Consider the following 26,623-nt stretch of genomic DNA (forward strand, 5'->3'; position numbering starts at 1 on the left):
TTGGGTCACCCTGCCTCGGTGGGAGACGGCCGACTTGTTGAAAAAAAAAAAAAAAAAAAAAAAAAAAAAAATATATATATATATATATATATATATATATATATATATATATATATATATATATATATATATATATATATATATATATATATATATATATATATATTATATATATATATATATATATATATATATATATATATATATATATATATATATATATATATATATATATATATATATATATATATATATATATATATATATATATAATTTTTTTTTAACAAGTCGGCCGTCTCCCACCGAGGCAGGGTGACCCAAAAAAAAGAAAGAAAATCCCCAAAAAGAAAATGTTTCATCATCATTCAACACTTTCACCACACTCACACATAATCACTGTTTTTGCAGAGGTGCTCAGAATACAAGTTTAGAAGCATATACGTATAAAGATACACAACATATCCCTCCAAACTGCCAATATATATACTATATAGTATATATATCTATATATATATATGTCGTGCCGAATATGTAAAACTGGTCAATTAGCAAGAACTCATTTAAAATTAAGCCCTTTCTAAAATTTTCTTTTATACTTATAAAGATATATATTTTTCATTAATGTTAATGTAAAAAAATTTAATTTTGCTCCAAAAGAATCTTAGAAAACTTACGTAACCTTATTATAACAAGAACAATTTATTTTAGCCTAACCCAACTAAATATATTTTAGATTTCTTTACAATAATTTAATACTAAGCAAACACAGTGAAATATATTTTTTTCGTTAGGCTCAGAATGATTTTGGCGAAATTATTGCATACATAAATTTTCACTTGTCCTATATGGCAAGATGAGCGTTGCTATTTAAGCCAAGATCGCAAGTTCTGCCTATTCGGCTGAAGGGGGTGGGAGAGTTTCAATGGAGAGGAATAAATGGGATTAAGTCAGGGGTTTCAAATAGAGTTAGAGCTAAAGAAGGAGTAGCAATAATGTTGAAGGATAAGCTATGGCAGGAAAAGAGGGACTACAAATGTATTAATTCAAGGATTATGTGGAGTAAAATAAAGATTGGATGTGAAAAGTGGGTTATAATAAGCATGTATGCACCTGGAGAGGAGAGAAGTGTAGAGGAGAGAGAGAGATTTTGGGAAATGTTGAGTGAATGCGTGAGGAGTTTTGAATCAAGTGTGAGAGTAATGGTGGTTGGGGATTTCAATGCTAAAGTGGGTAAAAATGTTATGGAGGGAGTAGTAGGTAAATTTGGGGTGCCAGGGGTAAATGTAAATGGGGGAGCCTTTAATTGAGCTATGTGTAGAAAGAAATTTGGTAATAAGCAATACATATTTTATGAAAAAGAGGATAAATAAATATACAAGGTATGATGTAGCACGTAATGAAAGTAGTTTGTTAGATTATGTATTGGTGGATAAAAGGTTGATGGGTAGGCTCCAGGATGTACATGTTTATAGAGGGGCAACTGATATATTGGATCATTATTTAGTTGTAGCTACAGTTAGAGTAAGAGGTAGATGGGAAAAGAGGAAGGTGACAACAACAAGTAAGAGGGAGGTGAAAGTGTATAAACTAAGGGAGGAGGAAGTTCGGGTGAGATATAAGCGACTATTGACAGAAAGGTGGGCTAGTGCAAAGATGAGTAGTGGGGAGGGGGGGTTGAAGAGGGTTGGAATAGTTTTAAAAATGCAGTATTAGAATGTGGGGCAGAAGCTTGTGGTTATAGGAGGGTGGGGGCAGGAGGAAAGAGGAGTGATTGGTGGAATGATGAAGTAAAGGGTGTGATAAAAGAGAAAAAGGTAGCTTATGAGAGGTTTTTACAAAGCAGAAGTGTTATAAGAAGAGCAGAGTATATGGAGAGTAAAAGAAAGGTGAAGAGAGTGGTGAGAGAGTGCAAAAGGAGAGCAGATGATAGAGTGGGAGAGGCACTGTCAAGAAATTTTAATGAAAATAAGAAAAAATTTTGGAGTGAGTTAAACAAGTTAAGAAAGCCTAGGGAAAGTATGGATTTGTTAGTTAAAAACAGAGTAGGGGAGTTAGTAGATGGGGAGAGGGAGGTATTAGGTAGATGGCGAGAATATTTTGAGGAACTTTTAAATGTTGAGGAAGAAAGGGAGGCGGTAATTTCATGCACTGGCCAGGGAGGTATACCATCTTTTAGGAGTGAAGAAGAGCAGAATGTAAGTGTGGGGGAGGTACGTGAGGCATTACGTAGAATGAAAGGGGGTAAAGCAGCTGGAACTGATGGGATCATGACAGAAATGTTAAAAGCAGGGGGGGGGATATAGTGTTGGAGTGGTTGGTACTTTTGTTTAATAAATGTATGAAAGAGGGGAAGGTACCTAGGGATTGGCAGAGAGCATGTATAATCCCTTTATATAAAGGGAAAGGGGACAAAAGATATTGTAAAAATTATAGAGGAATAAGTTTACTGAGTATACCAGGAAAAGTATACAGTAGGGTTATAATTGAAAGAATTAGAGGTAAGACAGAATGTAGGATTGCGGATGAGCAGGGAGGCTTCAGATTGGGTATGGGATGTGTAGATCAAGTGTTTACATTGAAGCATGTACGTGAACAGTATTTAGATAAAGGTAGGGAAGTTTTTATTGCATTTATGGATTTAGAAAAGGCATATGATAGAGTGGATAGAGGAGCAATGTGGCAGATGTTGCAAGTATGTATATGGAATAGGTGGTAAGTTACTAAATGCTGTTAAGAGTTTTTATGAGGATAGTGAGGCTCAGGTTAGGGTGTGTAGAAGATAGGGAGAATACTTCCTCGTAAAAGTAGGTCTTAGACAGGGATGTGTAATGTCACCATGGTTGTTTAATATATGTATAGATGGGGTTGTAAAAGAAGTAAATGCTAGGGTGTTCGGGAGATGGGTGGGATTAAATTATAGGGAATCAAATTCAAAATGGGAATTGACACAGTTACTTTTTGCTGATGATACTGTGCTTATGGGAGATTCTAAAGAAAAATTGCAAAGGTTAGTGGATGAGTTTGAGAATGTGTGTAAAGGTAGAAAGTTGAAAGTGAACATAGAAAAGAGTAAGGTGATGAGGGTATCAAATGATTTAGATAAAGAAAAATTGGATATCAAATTGGGGAGGAGGAGTATGGAAGAAGTGAATGTTTTCAGATACTTGGGAGTTGACGTGTCGGCGGATGGATTTATGAAGGATGAGGTTAATCATAGAATTGATGAGGGAAAAAAGGTGAGTGGTGCGTTGAGGTATATGTGGAGTCAAAAAACGTTATCTATGGAGGCAAAGAAGGGAATGTATGAAAGTATAGTGGTACCAACACTCTTATATGGATGTGAAGCTTGGGTGGTAAATGCAGCAGCGAGGAGACGGTTGGAGGCAGTGGAGATGTCCTGTCTAAGGGCAATGTGTGGTGTAAATATTATGCAGAAAATTCGGAGTGTGGAAATTAGGAGAAGGTGTGGAGTTAATAAAAGCATTAGTCAGAGGGCAGAAGAGGGGTTGTTGAGGTGATTTGGTCATTTAGAGAGAATGGATCAAAGTAGAATGACATGGAAAGCATATAAATCTATAGGGGAAGGAAGGAGGGGTAGGGGTCGTCTTCAAAAGGGTTGGAGAGAGGGGGTAAAGGAGGTTTTGTGGGCGAGGGGCTTGGACTTCCAGCAAGCGTGCGTGAGCGTGTTAGGAGTGAATGGAGACGAATGATAATTGGGACCTGACGATCTGTTGGAGTGTGAGCAGGGTAATATTTAGTGAAGGGATTCAGGGAAACCGGTTATTTTTATATAGTTGGACTTGAGTCCTAGAAATGGGAAGTACAATGCCTGCACTTGAAAGGAGGGGTTTGGGATATTGGCAGTTTGGAGGGATATGTTGTGTATCTTTATACGTATATGCTTCTAAGCTGTTGTATTCTGAGCACCTCTGCAAAAACAGTGATAATGTGTGAGTGGTGAAAGTGTTGAATGATGATGAAAGCATTTTCTTTTTGGGGATTTTCTTTCTTTTTTGGGTCACCCTGCCTCGGTGGGAGACGGCCGACTTGTTGAAAAAAAAAAAAAATATACACACCCCTCTGGGTTTTCTTACTATTTCTTGTTCTTGTTTATTTTCGCTTATCTCCACGGGGAAAGTGGAACAAAATTCTTCTGTCAGCCATGTTTGTTTTAAGAAGCAACTAAAATGTCAGGAGCAAGGGACTGGTAACCCCCTTCTCCACTATATATTACTAAATTTAAAAGGAGAAGCTATCTTTCTTCCTTTTGGGCCACCCTGCCTCAGTGGATATGGCCAGTTTGTTGAAAGAAGAATTATAAATAATTTTTTTTTTTTTTTTTTTTTTTTTTTTTACAGGGATTTGGCAAAGCCTCCTATAAGCGTTGTGAACCTTAGCAAGTGGTGGAAACTAGCCTTGCAGAAGCTGAGTGCCTCTCTTGAAGAATGGTCTGAAACCAGTAACCCATTGCCTGAGCAACTGCAAGCTGCTTGTGAAATTATTTCAACTCCTGCATGGGTAGCTTCCAGGACTCCACCATCTGAGGTTAATATTGTACTTTTGTTCTTTTTTGTAAAGCTACATGAAAGTGGTTGGAAATAAAAACACTATATGACATTTTATTAATAGTGCTATGAGAATAGCAAAAGTTGTATGTGCAAGAAATTGGCAGATGGTACAAGGCAGATGGTATGAAATTGTAATAACACAATATGTGGAGGAATACATAGATGGTGAAGTTTTGCTGCCATGTAACTAAAGTCATCTGATTTGTTTGTCAGCCATATTTGACATGACCCTGTTCGAACTTGTGTTGATGATTCATGTGATAAATTTTTTATTTATACTGTTAATGTGTTGAATAACATCTCCTTGCTACACTGGCAAGGATGTGAGGGCCTACATAAAAGCCATGACATACCAGTACCATGGGTCTGAGTAACAAGGCTGTGTCAGTGGCTAGTACCTGAGGCTGAATGGGAAAAACACATTCTGGTGTCCCTCCTTTTATGCTATAAATAAGTTCTGGGCACTGGAAAGATGTACTTTACTCAGGCAGGCCATAGTCACTTATGCACAAATGCACTTTGCAAACCATACTGATCGCACTTGGCAACAGTATATTACATATAAAGATTTACCGATAGAAATTGGGAATACTGTAGCTTAATAGTGAATTTGCAGAATGTGAACCCCTATAAAGTGAGGGACACCTTTGTAACCAGAGCAGATATTTTCTTAAATACTAAGTTTCACCTATGAAGGCTGTATCTGGTACTTGATAAAGCCTCATGCAAGTGAAACATCATATATACTGAAAAGTCCGCTTCTGTTATAGGTATCTTTTTCCAAGACATGTTGCACCGCCTCACTAATCGACACCTGAGACTGAATAATAGTAAATATTAGCAATGTCAAGCACCCACCACTAAATACCCTATAAATAATTATCTGTCATCTGTTAATGAAGATTTGATTCCCCAAATGTGGGTTAACTGAAGCTACATTTATAACCAAATCATGATGCTTTGATGACACAACACAATTATTGTTACCTAATTAATAAAGCATCACCCTTTAAAAGTAATTTGTATTTTTTTTAACTTTGTGGATGTTTTCTGCCAAGACAGGGTGACCCAAAGAAGAAAACATATTCATCATCAATCATTCAATCTGTTTTTCCAGAAGTCATGGTAAGTGCTAAACCTGGAAAATGGGAGATAATCAGGTTTGATCTAAGGAAATGGAGGACTGTTCTATATCCTTGAATCAAGTTCTCATTATGAGCATCAAAGCACTTACCTTGATGGTAATTTTTTTGTTTACTGTCTTTCCACCTCACACACACAAATAATTTTCATCTTTAATCTTTGGGAGCCTGTAAAATGTTGCATTTGACTTATAATCTTGGTAATTATTACATGCAACAGCACAAGAAGTAGTAACTATCTTAGAGGCTTAGAAAGATGAGAGAAGATTCCTCTCCTCAGTACAGGTTATTTGTGAATTGTACCAGCCACAATTTTTTGACTTTTATTCCTCACTTATATGTACTGTATGCTTATGTTGTCACTGCAGCTTCATATCAAATATGGCTGAGAAGATAAGAGTCATTTACATTTCATTAAGTCTCATGTAACACTTCAGTAAACACTGAAGTAGTCACTATAAGAAAAATGAAAAGAAATTTATCTGGTGAAATTAACAAGATCTAAGAGAGAATATAAAGAATGTGACAGATTAGTGAAAAAGTAGATGGTGACTAGATGAAAAACAAAATTGAATCCGAATTTTTTGGAAATTCAAAGCTATATATGTAGTAAGTAAATAAGGAAGAGTGAAGGTGACTTACAGAATAATAACCATCTTCCATATAGATTAAAATAGATCCTGGAGTAATAATCGGAATTTTTTCATTGTTAAGGGACAGTTATACCTTGTATGAAAATGGAAGGTAATGGTGGAAATTTTTCAAGCATAATCAGATTGAAACTAGGTGGCAGACACCTTAACAATAGAGGGAATAAATGTTCTCGACACCTAACAACTTTATTCATTTTTACTAATTCATATTTGCAATTAGTGTTTTAACCTTTAAAGGGTCCAGACCCCCAATGTGAAACTTGTTCTCAGGATCCAAAAATCCTCCCCTGCCCCCAAGACAATGATTTTTTCTTATGAAATGATGGAGAATCTTTTTCTGAAAGTAATGACACCAAAAGTAAATTTGATGGAAAACTTACAGAATTATGCTTTCGCAAAGTTAGTGGTCTTAAGGATATGTATGCATTGGTGATTTCATCCACTTTGAGTCCTATCTTAGGCCAATTCCAATCTTCCAGTTGATCACTCTTCGCTATTTTGCCAGTATGCCTTCCATTCTATTGATTGACTACAGGAAACTGCCCATTTAACCTTTTAACTATGCAATAAAGGGATCAGAAATCAGTAACTTGGCCAATTTCACATTCAATTAAAAAAATTCCAATTTAAAAATAGGGTCTGAATTTTTATTTACACAAAAAAATACATAGAAGATTTATGCAGACTACTGTCTTATTGTAAAAATTGTATAAATAATGTCAGCTCATTCATGAACACACATTAGACCAGCCAGTTGGACACACAGTTGACAAGTGACGGGATTAGTGTCCTCTAGAATATTGACAAAAATCAAATATTTCCGCTACTTTGAGCTTAATTTTAAGCTACTCCCAGTCCTGAAATGAATCAAAACTATCTCAGTTTCTGTAATATAGTATCTTCCATTCTATCAAATGAAGCCAAGAAATTGAGAATAAAACCATCTGAAAATACGCCACAACATTGATATTTTAAACCACAAACACACACAGTAACAGTTTTGCTTTTCCTATCATGCACTGCATGGGGCAGGATATTTTTAATATGGTGCAACACATAGACCCATTTTCTCATATCTATGCCAAAATTTACTGCTCACAGCTTATCTGAGCGAGCTGAGCTCATCACGTAGTTCTACGACACATGGATGGAACCCGAAAGGATTAAAACAGTTGTAAAGACTTAGACCTGAGTCTTTGACCTTACAGATTTGCTTATTTTTATGTTCTTGGCATAAGGCTTATTATTAGATGATAGCTGTATTGAACAGCATTACCATTAAATTATTTTTGGTTTTATAGTGTTTTTTTTTATTAATCGATAATGTTTAGAATGCTTCTTGATATACACATAGAACACATGACACAATGAAATATTAACATTGAGAGAACTTTGAGCAATTTGTTACTAATGTATCCTTGTGTATTCCCAGGTTTCTCTTCAGTTCTTTCCTGATTCCTGGCTCATAACAGCAACCGAGTGTATAGTTTCCATCATGACAAGCACAGATAATGTCGAGCTGGTGAGAGCAGTCACTGTATTCTAATGATTTAATAAATATAATGTTAGTGGATAATAATTATGTGAATTGACTGATTCTTTACTTTTGTGTATGCATATATTATTTAGCATTATTTAAATAAATTAATATTGCAAGAATGGCCATTTCTTACTGGCATAAAAATCATTGTAAAGATTTAACATAAATTCAGGTGACTGGAATGATGGAACTCTTGTGGAATTTTGCTTGGACATCAAATATTCTTGAGGAGCCTCTCAACCTGAAAACACACATTAGTCACTCCTGGCTAGCACTAGCAACCTTACCATGGCTAGCTTCAGAAGTGAGCCTCATGGACCTCAAGCCTCATAATACCAAAGAGTTTATTGTCGCTGCATCAAAGTTGAAGTGGTGTAATGGTATGTTTGTTGTTTTATATTTTTGTATTTTTTGGAAGAATTATTATGAAATTATTCCTTCATGGTAGTGGATGTTGCCGTGATGCTGGTTAAGGGCTCTTGATTGAAGAAATTAGAGTTACTTTTCTCTTCCTTGGATCAAACTTGCTTACCTCCTAGTCCTCAGATACTGCATGACCGCTACAAGTTTAGCTTTCCTCACAAATATAATACAGTAGCACATCAGTTATCTGACAGTCAATTTACTTTTCTTCCAGCAATATCCAGTGGTCTTCTTCAGATAATGCAAAACAAGAAATGTGTAAAATAGAGAGATCATAAGAAAATGGGATCAACTAATTCTGGAAATCTGGCAAACATTCTTCCCCGACTGGGTCAGATAACAGATGATTTACAGTAATAATGGGAAGTGATCTAGTAATGGAGAAAAGTATTCGCTATTGAATTAGAGGTAGCAAGATTATGGAATATATATTTTGGAGAAATTATTATAAAAGAGGTTTAAAAAACTGTCATACAAGAAATCTATAAATAAAAAATTGGGTGGATGGTGAAATGGAAATAATTGTACTGTACCTGGACAGGAGGGCACTAGTTTTACAGCGAGTTAGGTTCCAGGTTATTGCTATAAAGTGGAAATCATCGTAAAGTGACAAGAAACAACCAGGGTGTTAAAAAAATTTTTTTTTTTTTTGCTGACCATTGTAGGTGGTCGCATGATTTTTGGCCCACCCCACACCCTGGTAGTAAAGGAGGTAATACTTGCAAGCCTGATGTAGTGGAAAGTGTCTTGGTGACCAGAATCACCGCTAACCACATCCCTCAACAAAAATTTTTTATGTTAGAGGAGAGGACAGAGCCATTGGATAAGTTATGGAGCCTGGATAATATAGGCATTGATGCCAACAAGCCCAGTCAAGAGGAGGCCAAGACTTTCAGCCAGTATCTCGACACGTCGAGTGCCAGGATAGATAGTACAGCCTCTCTTCACGTAACGATAGAGTTAACCCTTAAACTGTCCAAACGTAGATCTACGTTTTTCCAACATTTGAAAGTATGTAAAAAACCATAGACCTGTTTTTTTTTTACATTTGAAAATGTGTAAAAAACTTTGATCTACATTTTTTTTTTTTGTTATAGTATGTATTTGAAAATATGTAAAAAACGTAGATCTACTTTGGGAGCACTACGCATGTGAACGTAGATTTGTTTGGACAGTTTAAGAGTTAAGGGCCTAAGACCCCCATCGGTAAACGATTTCGTCGCTGACACTTCAAAAGTATCACCACCCATATGTTTGCTGGGAAATTCCTTTCAGTGTGTTTATTATTAATGGTAATACAACACGAAATAGGTCAATGACTTACTTCCGAGATATTCCAGGAAACACATGCATTGCTGATTACTTGGGAAGTTTTTTTCCACAAAATTGGAATTTTTTTAGCCTTTGCATAGGATAAAAGTGATCTTCTATAGTTACCCTTCAAGCATGTAATGTTTTCTTGGTCACTTTTTTTTTTTTTTTATCCCTCCCCACCCTCCACCCTTCAATACTTCTCTATATAATGTCAGTTTTTATTAATTTGGGCATCTTTATCATACTTCTACATTATATATGTCATACCTAATATTATTCTGGAATAAATATGATAGTAATAGTATAACTATTCAATACTTTTATGGTGGGGTGAAGCATCATGAGGAATCATGAGTTACTGACACACTGCTCCTTCTCCCTCTGCTGTAGCTCTGCCCACTTTGTAATGATGCCAGATGGTAAGCCATGCGTGTCGTAAGAGGCGACTAAAATGCCGGGAGCAAGGGGCTAGTAACCCCTTCTCCTGTGTATATTACTAAATGTAAAAGGAGAAACTTTCGTTTTTCCTTTTGGGCCACCCCGCCTCGGTGGGATACAGCTGGTGCGTTGAAAGAAAGAAAGAAAGATTAGAAAAAATCAAATAAAAATGAAACTCCAACTTGATAACTGTATTTTAATTTGCATAACTCTTGTATATTACAGAAAACAATACAAAAGTTAAATACACATACAACGAGTTAAGCTTGCAGAAAAAATAGCTTAAGAATCTGGCAACATTTTGGCAAAAGTATCATCTTAGTACCATGTTTCCACAAAGAATTAGTCATTTTACAAAAATTATTTTTATGACTCGGTGAGTAATGTACATCTGAACATGTAGTGAATTTTCAGAATTTTTTCTGATTTTCTAATTTTTTTTTTTAATGTTTCTGTTTAATACATTAAATTCATCATCTAACATCGTTAAGAAGTGGGAGGAGCTAAATGAGAGAGGGAGAGGTGAGCAGTAGCATTCAGTATCTGATGAGTCATCATGGTTGTCGGATGTTAGCAGTGGTGCTAAAAAAATGTGTAATTACACTAATATTAGTAATAAAGGTTATCTATCTATTACATTTATTCCAAATTGATATCAGAAACACGATAAATACCCTTGAACTGTCATAAAGGTGCTAAAATGAATGATATATGCTAAATTATGTGAGTGGGGTAAAGGCAGAGGCTGCCACTCTGGGATAAGATCTTAAGCTAGATATGTTTTCTCGTCTGTACCTCTGGTCTATAATGAAAGAGAACTTTGTTTACATCAGGGAAAACGCTCTTAGATCATTCTTGTCATAAGAAAAAATGCAAAAATAGCATTTATTATTTAATAATAATAATAATATTTTATTTAATATTATTTAATAATTTAATAATAATAATAATAAATATTATGCAGAAAATTCGGAGTGTGGAAATTAGGAGAAGGTGTGGAGTTAATAAAAGCATTAGTCAGAGGGCAGAAGAGGGGTTGTTGAGGTGGTTTGGTCATTTAGAGAGAATGGATCAAAGTAGAATGACATGGAAAGCATATAAATCTATAGGGAAAGGAAGGAGGGGTAGGGGTCGTCCTCGAAAGGGTTGGAAAGAGGGGGTAAAGGAGGTTTTGTGGGCAAGGGGCTTGGACTTCCAGCAAGCGTGCATGAGCGTGTTAGATAGGAGTGAATGGAGACGAATGATACTTGGGACCTGACGATCTGTTGGAGTGTGAGTAGGGTAATATTTAGTGAAGGGATTCAGGGAAACCGGTTATTTTCATATAGTCGGACTTGAGTCCTGGAAATGGGAAGTACAATGCCTGCACTTTAAAGGAGGGGTTTGGGATATTGGCAGTTTGGAGGGATATGTTGTGTATTTTTATACGTATATGCTTCTAAACTGTTGTATTCTGAGCACCTCTGCAAAAGCAGTGATAATGTGTGAGTGTGGTGAAAGTGTTGAATGATGATGAAAGTATTTTCTTTTTGGGGATTTTCTTTCTTTTTTGGGTCACCCTGCCTCGGTGGGTCACCCTGCCTCGGTGGGTCACCCTGCCTCGGTGGGTCACCCTGCCTTGGTGGGAGACGGCCGACTTGTTGAAAAAAAAAAATAATTTATAATAATAATAATAATAATTTATAATAATAATAATAATAATAATAAATAATCGATCTGGAGCGCATTAAATGTCATAAGTATTTCGTATTATATATATATATAGGTTTGGTGGCTGTTGAAAGCACTCTAGAGTGATTATTATTTATTATTATTATTATTTTATTATTATTATTATTATTATTATTATTATTATTATTATTGTTATTATTGTTATTATTATTGCCATTAACATACCTTGTTCACAAATTTTAATAATTTCTTAAGCTGCCACGATACACCGAGAATCTAAACACACATACAAACACACCAGCTAACCCCTTTACTGTGAACTTCTTTTGTACTTCTTCCATTTTCCTTTTGCTTTTCCTCTTCCAAGTGCTGTTGTACTTCTAACTCTATCTTCTACAACGAGATGCACAATAAAGTACAAATTTATAGATGAAATACGTAGTCTTAGAGATTGCTTGATGCTGAGGTGCATCACTAACCCCTTTACAATGAACTTCTTTTATACTTCTTCCATTTTCCTCTTGTTTTTTCCTCTTCCAAGAGAAAAAACAACAGGAAATTTGTACAAATATGTAGTCTTGGAGACTGTGAAAGCTAGTGTACTGAGTGGATATAGGAAGGAGTTTTAGATGCTTGACGCTGAGATGCTGCACTGCCCATTCGTGACCCAAGTTCTCGTACAGTATACAATAGCAGCTCATCAGAGAGCCCATCATAACTCCGAGTTGTCGGTAAACGAGGATGTCGGTAAGTGAGGAGAGGCTATATTGGGTCAGGTTACCATGGAAGTTTAACAAGCCTTCTCGTGGCTTTCAGCCAGATGAAGGCTCAGAGTCATTGGTTGTGAAAAAAGCCCAACACTGATGACCTACAGGTCATCAGTGTTGGACTAATCTTAATGATTGATAACAGGACTTGTAGCAGAGGGAAATTGGTGTAGGTGTCGGCCTAGGAAGGGTTGGAGGGAGGGGGTAAAGGAGGTTTTGTGTGTGAGCGGCTTGGACTTCCAGCAAGCGTGCGTGAGCGTATTTGAGAGGAGTGAATGGAGACAAATGGTTTTTAATACTTGACATGCTGTTGGAGTGTGAGCAAAGTTACATTTATGAAGGGATTCAGGGAAACCGGCAGGCCGGACTTGAGTCCTGGAGATGGGAAGTGAAGTGTCTACACTCTGAAGGAGAGGTGTTAATGTTGCAGTTTTATAACTGTAGTGTAAAGCACCCCTCTAACAAGACAGTGATGGAGTGAATGATGATGAAAGTTTTTCTTTTTCGGGCCACCCTACCTTGGTGGGAATCGGCCGATGTGTTAATAAAAAAAAAAAGGACGTTCCCTGACAGAGAAGCTGGGTGACGTGTTAATTAATTCTTGCATGAACCCTTATAATTGGCCGTGTGGCACCAACCCCTTGTTTGCCAGTTCTGTATGTTTCTCTAGTGCATTCAGGGTCCATGCTGTATATAAGCTAGTTTTTCAAACATCATACACCATGTTAAAGCATTTTTTACTTCCGCTTCTTCTGAAGAAAAGACAGTTTTTCATGATAACAGAATCACTAATTTGTAGTTGCTTCATTACATCTGTTTGCCTGGATGACTGCTTCTGTTTGCTTGGTGCTGAGATCCTCCTCTGGTTAATTTCATCTGTTTTTATTTCATAACCCAGTATAGTTTCAAGATCAGTTATTTTTGCTTTGTTAACTACTAGATTTTTTTTTAACATGTTGGCCATTTCCCACTGAGGCAGGGTGACCCAAAAAGAAAGAAAAAACTTTCATCATCATGCAACACTTTCACCCTCATTTGTACACAATCACTGTCTTGCAGAGGCGCTCAGATACGACAGCTTTAGATGTCACTAAACCGCCAATATCCCAAACCCCTCCTTTAAAGTGCAGGCATTGTACTTCCCACCTCCAGGATTCAAGTCCGGCTAACCAGTTTCCCCTGAATCCCTTCACAAAATATTACCTTGCTCACATCCCAACAACTTACCAGGTCCCAAAAACCATTTGTCTCCATTCACTCCTATCTAACATGCTCACGCATACTTACTGGAAGTCCAAGCCCCTCATCCACAAAACCTCCTTTACCCCCTCCCTCCAACCTTTCCTAGGACGACCCCTACCCCGCCTTCCTTCCTCTACAGATTTATACGCTCTCCAAGTCATTCTACTTTGTTCCATCCTCTCTAAATTACCAGACCACCTCAACAGCCCCTCTTCAGCCCTCTGACTAATACTTTTAGTAACTCCACACCTCCTCCTAATTTCCACACTATGAATTCTCTGCATAATATTTATACCACACATTGCCCTTGGACATGACATCTTCACTGCCTCCAGCCTCCTCCTTGCTGCAGCATTTACAACTCATGCTTCACACCCTTATGAGAGTGTTGATAGCACTATACTCTTGTACATTCACTTCTTTGCCTCCATGAATAATGTTTTTTGTCTCCACAGATACTTCAAAGCACCACTCACCTGTTTTCCTTCATCAGTTCTATGGTTAACATGACTCACGAAATCGTAATGACACGATTGCAAACAAACCATACCTCGGCCGGGATTGAACCCGCGGTCAGAGAGTCTCAAAACTCCAGACCGTCGCGTTAGCCACTAGACCAGCTAGCCACAATAAGATTCGTCCAACTAGGTATATTTCTACACCATAGGAAGGTTAGCATAGGCACCACTGTGACCACAAATGCAAGTTTTTACAGACAAATCTCCAGCTAGCATGGCCGTGACGAACTCTAGCTCAAGTCCCCTCACTGCCGTCAACATGACTCACGAAATCGTAATGATACGATTGCAAACAAACCATACCCCGGCCGGGATTGAACCCACGGGCAGAGAGTCTCAAAACTCCAGACCGTCGCATTAGCCACTAGAAATATACCTAGATGGACGAATCTTATTGTGGCTAGCTGGTCTAGTGGCTAACGCGACGGTCTGGAGTTTTGAGACTCTGACCGCGGGTTCAATCCCGGGCAGGGTATGGTTTCTATGGTTAACCTTGTTCTTTTTATATCACAAACAAATGCTGGTTGCTTTGCATCATTCACTTCACACACTTTTCTTATTACAAACAAATGCCATTTACTTCACATGTGTTAGCTAAACTATCATGTAGAATTCTTTTTTGTACTCTATATAAGTATTGCTCCTCCAAAATGATTAATATGTGATAAGAGTTCAAGTTACTCAAGAAATTGAGGCATTAGAGGATTGATCAATATATCATATAGCCGACACACATTATGTATTGTTTGTGATTGATTGCAGATAGCAGAATAAAATCGAAGAGTATGGCTATTGTGGCCATCACATCAGAAAGTGTGGCTCCAAGATGGCGGTGCCATGTTATTCGTGCAGCTATCAGTGAAAGATACCCTCCAGTTATGTTAGAGATAGCATGCTGGTTTCCAGTGGTTAGTACAGTATTCTTTGCTTCATTTTCTTCTTTTAGTTTAAAAGATATTAAACATAACTATGGCTTGTAGATATTTAGTAGGTTGGTAGTAGCAATAAACACACATCATCATAATAATAACAAGAAATGTCAGTGAACTGCCAAAAATACAGTGAGGATAATTAGCCAGATTTAAAGTAGAAAGGGCAGTGCTTGCACTCTGAAGGGTTACAGGGTGATCTGAATTCTGATGCCAGCACACTTCTGGCAAGATAACAATTGAATGAAGCTAAAAAAATTGAATGAGCTATAACAGTTTCTGGAGTGCAATAGATTTCATAGACAAAACAATAGAAATAATATCTCTTTAATGTTCAACATGTGTGGCTCAACCTGCATGAGTAAAGGACCCAAAATCTGAAACAACACAGCTATAAGCAAAAGTTCTGAAAGACACAAAATAACAAAGTGGATGATTAGATCTTTCAAAACAAGGGAAATAGTGTGAATTTGTGGTACTCTTTAAATCACTTGTGCTCTCTCACTTAGAGTACTGCTTACTGTTGATGGCTCCATTCTAGGCAGGAGAGATATCAGAGTTGGAGCAGATACAGCTATCATTTACTGCCTTCAAGGAGCCAGTAAAACATTTCAACTACTGGGAATTTCTCAAAGTTCCTCTGCTCTGGAGCACAGCAGAGCAGAGGAGAGAGAGAGACATGAGAATATGTACATAGAAAGTACTTGAGGGCCTGGTCCCAAACGTACACACTACAGTAACAACTTATTCGAGTGAGAGATATGAAAAGTGTAAAATAAACCAAGTGAAAAGCAGTGACTCCATGGTCACAATAAGAGACCACTGTATTAACATGTTTGGGCAACAACTATTCAACTGCTTCCAGCAGGTATCAGAAATATTGCAAAAACAAGCATGGAAGTCTTCAAGAGGCAATTCAATCACTGTTTCCACCAAGTAATGGATCAACTAGACAATGATGGATATGTTGGCCAGTGGACCACCAATAGTAACAGCCTGGTTGAGCAGACAAGCAACAGAAAAGCCTGGCCCCAGGCTGGGGTTGTGGTGCAAGAAGACTCTCCAAACTGGTGACAGGTATATCACAAGAATGGTCATCTTTTGAACTGGAGAGAAGCCAGGCTTATAATCAAAGAGTGCTGTCTGCAGAAAAAGTTGTCAGCTTGAGGCTGCATTGGTCATCATTTCTAATATTGTAGTCCAGATCTCCAGTAGTTTTAATATTTCATATGTGTTGGCTAACCTGGTGCTACTATGGCAATACACCGCTGTCAGGTGACCAGACTAACATGTCATTGACCTAATGCTGACCACACATGACTTCTTTTTCCATATACAGTATATGCTCATAATGTCTTATTTTTCTTGTTGAATTGACAAGCTTCTAGGAGTGAAATTTTTTCTTAAAAAAAAAAAAAAAAAAAAAAAAAGTCTCTGTGTTGCACAAGTGTCTTAGTTGCATCTTGTTTGTTGTTTTGTACTTCTATACTTTATTACCATGTTTAAGATTTTTCATGAAATTTCATGTTTCAAAACATATATGATATTGGATTAATGGAAATAAGACACTTATGTAATTTTCACATCATTAAGTTGCTGTTTCATTACACTGGTGTACAAATTTTGAACAGTTTTGTGCTTCAGTGGAAAGAGATATTTTACTTTATAGGTTTTTGGGTTCTTAAAACTGTTATTATCATAATGACAATCAATTGGTCAAAGGATTTTTTTTTTTTTTTTTTTTTGTCAAAGGAAATTGTATGTATTTTTTAAAAATTATACGTTGTGGCTATAGGAAACTGTATTCATGGTTTAAGCTATTGGGCATTGTGGGTTTAAATCAAAAACCTTTCCCCTGTACAGTTTATTTACCCTCCTCCCTTCTCACATCAGAGATGATAACAGTCAGTCTGAATTCGTATCTTCATAAATAAAGCCATTTTGCAATTTTAAGCATTAATTTCATATTTAGTGACCAAAAATTGGTTAAGAATGACTAGTTTTACTTCCAGAGCATTTTTGCTGTAGACCAGTGTTATTTAAACAATGTTCAACTTTATTATGTATATCATTGATTCCTGACAGATGGTTCATCACCTGGGCTCTGCAAGTGGTCAGCAGCTGGTGGGAGAAGTTATTGGTTTGGTTCTACATTCCCCTGATGTGCAAGTAATCCATGCTGGTGCAAAGTCACTCAGTCATCTGCTTTGTGCCCTTCTCAACTTAACAACTTTAAAGTATAACAGGTGATTTGACTTTGCTTTATTTTTTCTGTGGCTGCTTCTTGACTACTGATCATTACCTTGTTGTGCTTTCAGTGAAATATATGATTTGAATCTCCTGTGAAATAATGATAGTGTGAAAGTATATGTTCATCTTTCCTTTCTTTAGAGTAGGGTTGACTTTCCTTTCTTTAGAGTAGGGTTGACTTTCCTCCTTGTAATGTAAGCATGACTTTCCTGCCTGTGTGGTAGGTGCGACTTTCCTGCCTGTATGGTTGGTGTGACTTTCCTGTCTGTATGGTTGGTGTGACTTTCCTGTCTGTATGGTAGTGCTGTCTTTCCTGCCCATATGGTGGTGCTGTCTTTCTTGCCTGTATGGTAGGGGTGACTCCTTGCCTGTATGGTGGGGGTTGTCTTTCTTGCCTGTATGGTAGGGGTGACTCCTTGCCTGTATGGTGGGGGTTGTCTTTCTTGCTTGTATGGTAGGGGTGACTCTCCTTATTTGTATGGTAGGGGTGACTCTCCTTATTTGTATGGTAGGGGTGACTCTCCTTATTTGTATGGTAGGGGTGACTCTCCTTGCTTGTATGTGTTAGTACTTTTCTTGTTTGTTATCATGTTCACTCATGGCAAAGATTAAGTTTTAATTTGCATTTTTCTGATTATAGTGTAAAATATCAAGCATTGTTGTCTTTTTATTTTCATTCATTTACAGGGATGAAGAGGACAGCAAGAAGCTCTGTGTTTTAACTTGTAAGGTCTGTAATGACCCAAACTCCAACACAAAGTTAAATGCTCACTGTGTTGATCCTACACTGGTATCACAGTTCTTGGAATTGTTAACTCATACAGAGACCAATATTGTAATGGCAGTGGTGGATGCCCTCCCAGCAGTTGTCTCTCATACAGCAATTAACAGTCAAATGCTTAACCAGTACCTGTCACTGCTCACTCATCAAGAGAAAGCTGTAGTGAGTGCCATCTGCAAACAGCTTCCAATTCTTGTTAGCTCCCAGAGTCAGAGTACTTCAAATCAGGTAACAATTTTGTTTCATCCTTTCATTTTATGAGTTTTTATTTATTTTTTCAGGAATGTTATTTGTACACTTTTAAAACTGTAAAGATTCTATTGATTGTACTTTTGAAGACTATGATCTCTGAAGCACAGGAAGAATGTAGCTTTATCTTTGGTTTCAATGGTGAGAATATTTCCTTGTTCATCAAAATTTCATCACTGTCTATCATTACTGGGTTTACTGCTTTTTCATGAACATAATTAAATAAGCTTACTGAGTATACCAGGAAAAGTGTACGGTAGGGTTATAATTGAAAGAATTAGAGGTGAGACAGAATGTAGGATTGCGGATGAGCAAGGAGGTTTCAGAGTGGGTAGGGGATGTGTAGATCAGGTGTTTACATTGAAGCATATATGTGAACAGTATTTAGATAAAGGTAGGGAAGTTTTTATTGCATTTATGGATTTAGAAAAGGCATATGATAGAGTGGATAGAGGAGCAATGTGGCAGATGTTGCAAGTATATGGAATAGGTGGTAAGTTATTAAATGCTGTAAAGAGTTTTTATGAGAATAGTGAGGCTCAGGTTAGGGTGTGTAGAAGAGAGGGAGACTACTTCCCGGTAAAAGTAGGTCTTAGACAGGGATGTGTAATGTCACCATGGTTGTTTAATATATTTATAGATGGGGTTGTAAAGGAAGTAAATGTTAGGGTGTTCGGGAGAGGGGTGGGATTCAATTTTGGGGAATCAAATTCAAAATGGGAATTGACACAGTTACTTTTTGCTGATGATACTGTGCTTATGGGAGATTCTAAAGAAAAATTGCAAAGGTTAGTGGATGAGTTTGGGAATGTGTGTAAAGGTAGAAAGTTGAAAGTGAACATAGAAAAGAGTAAGGTGATGAGGGTGTCAAATGATTTATATAAAGAAAAATTGGATATCAAATTGGGGAGGAGGAGTATGGAAGAAGTGAATGTTTTCAGATACTTGGGAGTTGACGTGTCGGCGGATGGATTTATGAAGGATGAGGTTAATCATAGAATTGATGAGGGAAAAAAGGTGAGTGGTGCATTGAGGTATATGTGGAGTCAAAAAACGTTATCTATGGAGGCAAAGAAGGGAATGTATGAAAGTATAGTAGTACCAACACTCTTATATGGGTGTGAAGCTTGGGTGGTAAATGCAACAGCGAGGAGACGGTTGGAGGCAGTGGAGATGTCCTGTTTAAGGGCAATGTGTGGTGTAAATATTATGCAGAAAATTCGGAGTGTGGAAATTAGGAGAAGGTGTGGAGTTAATAAAAGTATTAGTCAGAGGGCAGAAGAGGGGTTGTTGAGGTGGTTTGGTCATTTAGAGAGAATGGATCAAAGTAGAATGACATGGAAAACATATAAATCTATAGGGGAAGGAAGGCGGGGTAGGGGTCGTCCTCGAAAGGGTTGGAGAGAGGGGGTAAAGGAGGTTTTGTGGGCAAGGGGCTTGGACTTCCAGCAAGCGTGCATGAGCGTGTTAGATAGGAGTGAATGGAGACGAATGGTACTTGGGACCTGACGATCTGTTGGAGTGTGAGCAGGGTAATATTTAGTGAAGGGATTCAGGGAAACCGGTTATTTTCATATAGTCGGACTTGAGTCCTGGAAATGGGAAGTACAATGCCTGCACTTTAAAGGAGGGGTTTGGGATATTGGCAGTTTGGAGGGATATGTTGTGTATCTTTATATGTGTATGCTTCTAGACTGTTGTATTCTGAGCACCTCTGCAAAAACAGTGATAATGTGCGAGTGTGGTGAAAGTGTTGAATGATGATGAAAGTATTTTCTTTTTGGGGATTTTCTTTCTTTTTTTGGGTCACCCTGCCTCGGTGGGAGACGGCCGACTTGTTGAAAAAAAAAAAAAAATTAAATAAGCATGAATTTTTTTTTAACAAGTCGGCCGTCTCCCACCGAGGTAGGGTCACCCAAAAAGAAAGAAAATCCCCCAAAAGAAAATACTTGCATCATCATTCAACACTTTCACCTCACTCACACATAATCACTGTTTTTCCAGAGGTGCTCAGAATACAACAGCTTAGAAGCATATACGTATAAAGATACACAACATATCCCTCCAAACTGCTAATATCCCAAAACTCTTCCTTTAGAGTGCAGGCATTGTACTTCCCATTTCCAGGACTCAAGTCCAGCTATATAAAAATAACCGGTTTCCCTGAGTCCCTTCACTAAATGTTACCCTGCTCACACTCCAACAGATCGTCAGGTCCCAAATACCATTCGTCTCCATTCACTCCTATCGAACATGCCCATGCATGCCTGCTGGAAGTCCAAGCCCCTCGCCCACAAAACCTCCCTTACCCCTTCCTTCCAACCTTTTCATACATTTATTAAACAAAAATACCAACCACTCCAACACTATATCTTCCCCTGCTTTTAACATTTCTGTCATGATCCCGTCAGCTCCAGCTGCTTTACCCCCTTTCATTCTATGTAATGCCTCACGCACCTCCCCACACTCGCATCCTGCTCTTCTTCACTCCTAAAAGATGGTATACCTCCCTGACCAGTGCATGAAATTACCGCCTCCCTTCCTTCGTCAACATTTAAAAGTTCCTCAAAATATTTTCACTGTCTACCCAATACCTTCATCTCTCCATCTACTAACTCCCCTACTCTGTTTTTAACTGACAAATCCATTCGTTCCCTAGGCTTTCTTAACTTGTTTAACTCCAAAAGTTTTCCTTATTTTCACTAAAATTTCTTGAAAGTGCCTCTCCCACTCTTATCATCTGCTCTCCTTTTGCACTTTCTCACCACTCTCTTCACCTTACTTTTACTCTCCATATACTCTACTCTTCTTATAACACTTCTGCTTTGTTAAAATCTCTCATAAGCTACCTTTTTCTCTTTTATCATACCCTTTACTTCATCATTCCATCAATCACTCCTCTTTCCTCCTGCACCCACCCTCATATAGCCACAAACTTCTGCCCCACATTCTAATACTGCATTTTTAAGACTATTCCAACCCTCTTCAACCCTCCCTCCCCCCTTCCACTACTCATACTTGGACCAGCCCACCTTTCTGCCAATAGTTGCTTATATCTCACCCAAACTTCCTCCTCCCTTAGTTTATACACTTTCACCTCTCTTTTACTTGTTGTTGCCCTTTTCCTCTTGTCCCATCTACCTCTTACTCTAACTGTAGCTACAACTAAATAATGATTTGATATATCAGTTGCCCCTCTATAAATGTGTACATCCTGGAGCCTACCCAACCTTTTATCCACCAATACATAATCTAACAAACTACTTTCATTATGTGCTATATCATACCTTGTATATTTATTTATCCTCTTTTTCATAAAATATGTATTAGTTATTACCAAATCCCCAGTTTTCGGCAGGTGTGGGAATCGTACAATTCGGAAATCAAGCACTTTTTTCGGCGAAATTTTCCCCCAGATTTCATCCATCCACTTGGAAATCATTGGTATGAGACGGGTCCACATGCCGGCAACACACTTTCTCACATGTATCACACATGTATCGCATCTGTCTCTTGAGTTAGGAATACTCCACACGTTCATCCATTGTTTTTGGTGCTTGTTTATTGATTGCGTTTGTGAAATAAGCCATCATAGGGCCAAGGAAAGTTCAGTGCCAGCCCTTAGGTAAAGAAGGTGAGAAGCACGATAGAATTCAAGAAAGAAGTTATAGCAGTATATGAAAGTGGCGTACATGTGGCCCAGCTCGCCAGGATGTATGGCAAGTCGACATCAGCAATTAGTTCCATTCTGGTGAAGAAAGCAGAAATCAAGAAACCTGATGTTATGAAAGGGGTAAATATGCTAACGAAACAGAAATCACAAACAATCGAGGATGTGGAGAAGTTGTTGTTGGTTTGGATAAACGAGAAACAGTTAGCGGGAGCTGATGTTTTGGAGGGGATAATATGCGAGAAGGCAAGGCAGTTGCATGCGTATCTCATAAAGAAAATGCCGGAAACAAGTGCTGCTGTTAGTGAATTTAAGGCCAGCAAAGGCTGGTTCGACAGATTCAAGAAGCGAAGTGGCATACACAGTGTTGTAAGGCATGGTGAGGCTGCAAGTTCAGACAAACATGTGGCTGAAGCATTTGTTGATGAATTCAAGGGGTACGTAGAGGCTGAAGGATTCCTCCCTCAACAAGTGTTCATTTGTGACAAAACAGGCCTCTTTTGGAAGAAAAAGCCAAAGAGGACCTATGTCACAGGAGGAAAAGGCACTGCCAGGATAGGCTAACTCTTTTGTTTTGTGGTAACGCTAGTGGGGATTTCAAAGTGAAGCCTTTACTCGTGTATCACTCTGAAAATCCCTGAGTGTTCAAGGAAAACAGTGTCACAAAGAGTAAATTGTGTGATGTGGAAGGCTAACAATAAGGCACGGGTCATGAGGCTAATTTTCATTGAGTGGGTTAATGAAGTGTTTGGCCCGAGTGTGAAGAAATACCTCCTGGAAAATAAATGGCCACTTAAGTGCCTCCTTGTAATGGACAATGCTCCTGCTCATATCACCCTAACAAAACTGTTGCAAGCCATGTCTGCAACATGTTCAATGACAGTGTCGTGTCCCATTTTAGGCAAATCTTACAGAGACACCAGAAACAGAGCTCTCTGGACAGATTTTTTGTGCAACAGGGGTACAGTGACTCTAAAGCTGGTCCTAGTGGCAGTAAAAGACAAAGAAGGGAATTAACCCCAGAGAGGGCTTTGATACCTGAAGTCCTTATAGAGGGGGATTCCCCTTCCAAACAATAAACTCTCCTCCCTCTCCCCTCCTCGCTTTCTTCCATATGCCAACAAGAGTCTTCAGTAAAGGTACGTAATATACATTTATCATTAAAATTAGTGCTTTATATTTCTTTCTCACTGTTTTCTGTATGTAAAACTATAGTTATTCTTTCAAAATTTTTTTTTTTTTTTAATATTTTAGGGTATCTGGAACGTATTAATTGGATTTACATTATTTCTTATGGGAAATATCACTTTGGTTTTCGGCCATTTCAGATTTTGGCTAACCTTCTGGAATAGATTAATTATGAAAACTGGGGGTCTACTATACTTTTTGTCTAACGAGGTCAACCTTATTTTGTATAATAAATTTTATGGCATTTTGTTTCTTGTTCTCATTTTCTGCTGCTTGTTGAGTCAATGATTGGAGTTGCTGTTTTGAATTAATAAAATGCTCTTAGTTTGTAAAACTGTAATTTAACTAATCAGTCATACTTTATTCCTAGGACTCAAAAAGTGCAGGTGTTTCAAAGGAAGGAGAGGTTGTTCTTACTTGTCTGAATGATATAATGAAGAAGAGCAAAGCAGCTGGGAGCACTTCCAGTAAATCTCCTCTGGTTGTTCTTGAAGCTCTGCATCATCTAGTGAAGTAAGGTTTTTGTGTGTCACAAATATATACTCTGCTGCACGAATACATGACACTAAAGGTGTTCATTTAAGCTGTATATTTACTGTCAATATTTACATATTCTTGCATAATATCTGAACTGTGTTGTAACCTCATTTGCCTCTACTGGCTACAGCTTAAATTGTACATTTTAGCGTACCTTTCAATTGGAATGCCCTAGTGCTGGTGAAGGGCTCTTTCCTCAGATCAGACTTAATTACCTTCCATCCCCTGGGTGCTGTATGTCCCCTTCAGGTTTAGCACTTCCCTACGAATGTCATAATAATCATACTGTATTATATCTTGTACATTTTATTTTGAATACACTGTTTTTGTATTTGTACTATGTTCTTTTATTAATTTGTTTAAGAAATATAGTTGATTCCTATGGTCCAAGACAGATCGTAACATAAGTTATAAATTTCCTCTCCTAAGTGCAGTTTATTTCTGAATTTACAGATGCCCTGCAGTGGGACTCACAGGAGGAATGTTGGTGCTGTTACTGCGGTGTTTAGTCCACTCAAACAGAATGGTAACTGCCCAGTCCCACCTTATAATACATTCTCTGGCCAAAGCTTTGGGACTGACTCTTAAGGATCTTTATACTAGACACAGAAATTCTCTTGCTCAGGTGAGTTAATGAAATATTTGTTTAAAACATAATGCTTGAGTTTCGTATGCATGCGCTATCATTTGTCCTTCCAATTTATGTTTTTTATTAACACACCAGCTGTCTTCTACCTAGGTAGAGCGACCTAAAAAAAAATAAACACTTACACCATGATTCACTCTTATCCCTATCTTACCAGAGGCATGCTGATACTACAGTTCAGATGCCCCTCCAGACTGCAAATATCCCCACTCCTTCAAAGTGCAAGCATTGTACTTCCCACTTCCAAGACTCAAGTCTGGCTAACTGGTTTCCTTAAATCCCTTCATGTTACCTTGCTCACACTCCAACAGCACATCAAGTCATAAAAACCACTTGCCTCCACTCACAGATATCTAACACACTCACACATGCTTGTTGGATGTCAGAGCCCCTCTCACACAAAACCTCCTTAATCCTCTCCCTTCAGCATTTCTTAGGGTGACCCCTACCCCTCCTTATCTCCACTACAGATTTATACACCCTCCAGGTCATCCTATTTTGCACCATCCTCTAAATGTCACAACCACCTCAATAACCCCCTCTTCATCCCTCTGGATAATACCTTTAGTAACCTTGCACTTCCTTCTAATCTCCAAACTATGAATTCTCTGCTGAATATTCATACCACACATTGCCCTCAGACACAAAATCTCCATTTCCTCCAGTTTCCTTCTTGCTACAACATTTAAAACCAATGCTTCACACCCATAAAAGTGTGCTGGTACCACTATACTCTGATATACTCCTTTTTTTTTTTTTGCCTCCATGGATAAAGTTCTTTTTCTTCACATGCCTCGGTGCACTGCCCATCTTTTTTTCCTCATCAGTTAGTGACTCACCTCATCCTTTATAGACTTCCCTTCAGATATGATATCTGCACTGCCTCCATGGATAATGTTCTTTGTCTCCACAGATGCCTCAATGCACCTCTCACCTTTTTCCCCTCATCAATTCTATGATTCACCTTGTCTTTCATAGACCTATCTGCTGACAAGTCCATTCCCAAATATATGAACACATTCACTTACTCCATTACCTAATTTTTTTGTTATTCTCATCACCTTGCTCGTTCCTGATTTCACTTTCAATTTTCTTTGTTTACATACCCTTTGTTTACATACCTTCTCTTCAGAATTTCCCAATAGCACAGTGCCTTTGGCAAAAAGCAGCTGTGACAACTCCCACTTTGTATTGATTCTTTCTTTTAATCCTACAATTCTCTCCAACATAATAGCATTCACTTCCTTTACAATCCCATATATAAATATATAAACAACCATGGTAGCTTTGTGCATCTTTGTCTAACGTTAATTTTTTTTTGACAAACCAACCATATCCCACCAAAGCAGGATGACCCAAAAAAGAAACAAACACATTCACCATCCTTGAACACTTTCATTATCATTTACACATAATCATTGTCTTTGCACAGGCACTCAGATACAATAGTTTAGATGTTACTCCAAACAGCCAATATCCCAAATACCTCCTTTAAAGTGCAGGCATTGTACTTCTTGCCTCCAGTACTCAAGTCTGGCTAACTGGTTTCCCCAAATCCTTTCACAAAATATTACTCTGCTCACACTCCAACAGCTTGTCAGGTCCCAAAAACTATTTGTCTCTATTCACCCCTATTTAACACACTCACACATACCTGCTGCATGTCCAAGCCCCTTGCACACAAAACCTCTTTTACCTCCTCCCTCCATTCTTTCCTAGGATGACTCCTACCCCTTCTCCCCACCACTACAGATTTATACACCCTTTGGTTAAATTAATGTAACATGGGATGACTTATAGAGGCATAATTTATGTTACAGACCATAAGTTGACTTCAGCCTTAAATTGGAGGGGGGTGGGAAAGTTCCGGGGATCTATACCTTCTCTCAAATAATCAGATTTTTCATTATCCCAAGCATAAGATGGGAAAGGGATATGCAGATTTCCCTCACTTTATGCAGAGTTGCCATGTGCAATTTTGCACATTTGCTGTATGCAGTAAAAGTTCACTCGTGTGTGACTGGTGATGGTAGGGTCTGTGTTTTCACTCAAATGGGATCACTCAATACAACACCGCTTGATATTTAACCACTATTG

General features: G+C 38.0%; 1 protein-coding gene across 3 annotated transcripts in view; it reads left to right on the plus strand.

Moving 5' to 3' along the window:
• Positions 1-26,623, plus strand: part of mei-41 (meiotic 41) — a 183,829-nt gene that overhangs the window by 26,256 nt on the left and 130,950 nt on the right. For all 3 annotated transcript variants that reach the window (XM_070097851.1, XM_070097852.1, XM_070097853.1), the window contains exons 10-17: positions 4,359-4,545; positions 7,796-7,885; positions 8,076-8,283; positions 15,039-15,184; positions 17,291-17,451; positions 18,143-18,464; positions 23,714-23,856; positions 24,334-24,505. In XM_070097851.1, coding sequence (XP_069953952.1) covers positions 4,359-4,545; positions 7,796-7,885; positions 8,076-8,283; positions 15,039-15,184; positions 17,291-17,451; positions 18,143-18,464; positions 23,714-23,856; positions 24,334-24,505 — 1,429 coding nt within the window. The remainder of the gene's footprint in view (positions 1-4,358; positions 4,546-7,795; positions 7,886-8,075; positions 8,284-15,038; positions 15,185-17,290; positions 17,452-18,142; positions 18,465-23,713; positions 23,857-24,333; positions 24,506-26,623) is intronic.

The sequence above is a fragment of the Cherax quadricarinatus genome, chromosome 60, assembly GCF_038502225.1.
Source record: "Cherax quadricarinatus isolate ZL_2023a chromosome 60, ASM3850222v1, whole genome shotgun sequence".
Taxonomy (NCBI): Eukaryota; Metazoa; Arthropoda; class Malacostraca; order Decapoda; family Parastacidae; genus Cherax; species Cherax quadricarinatus.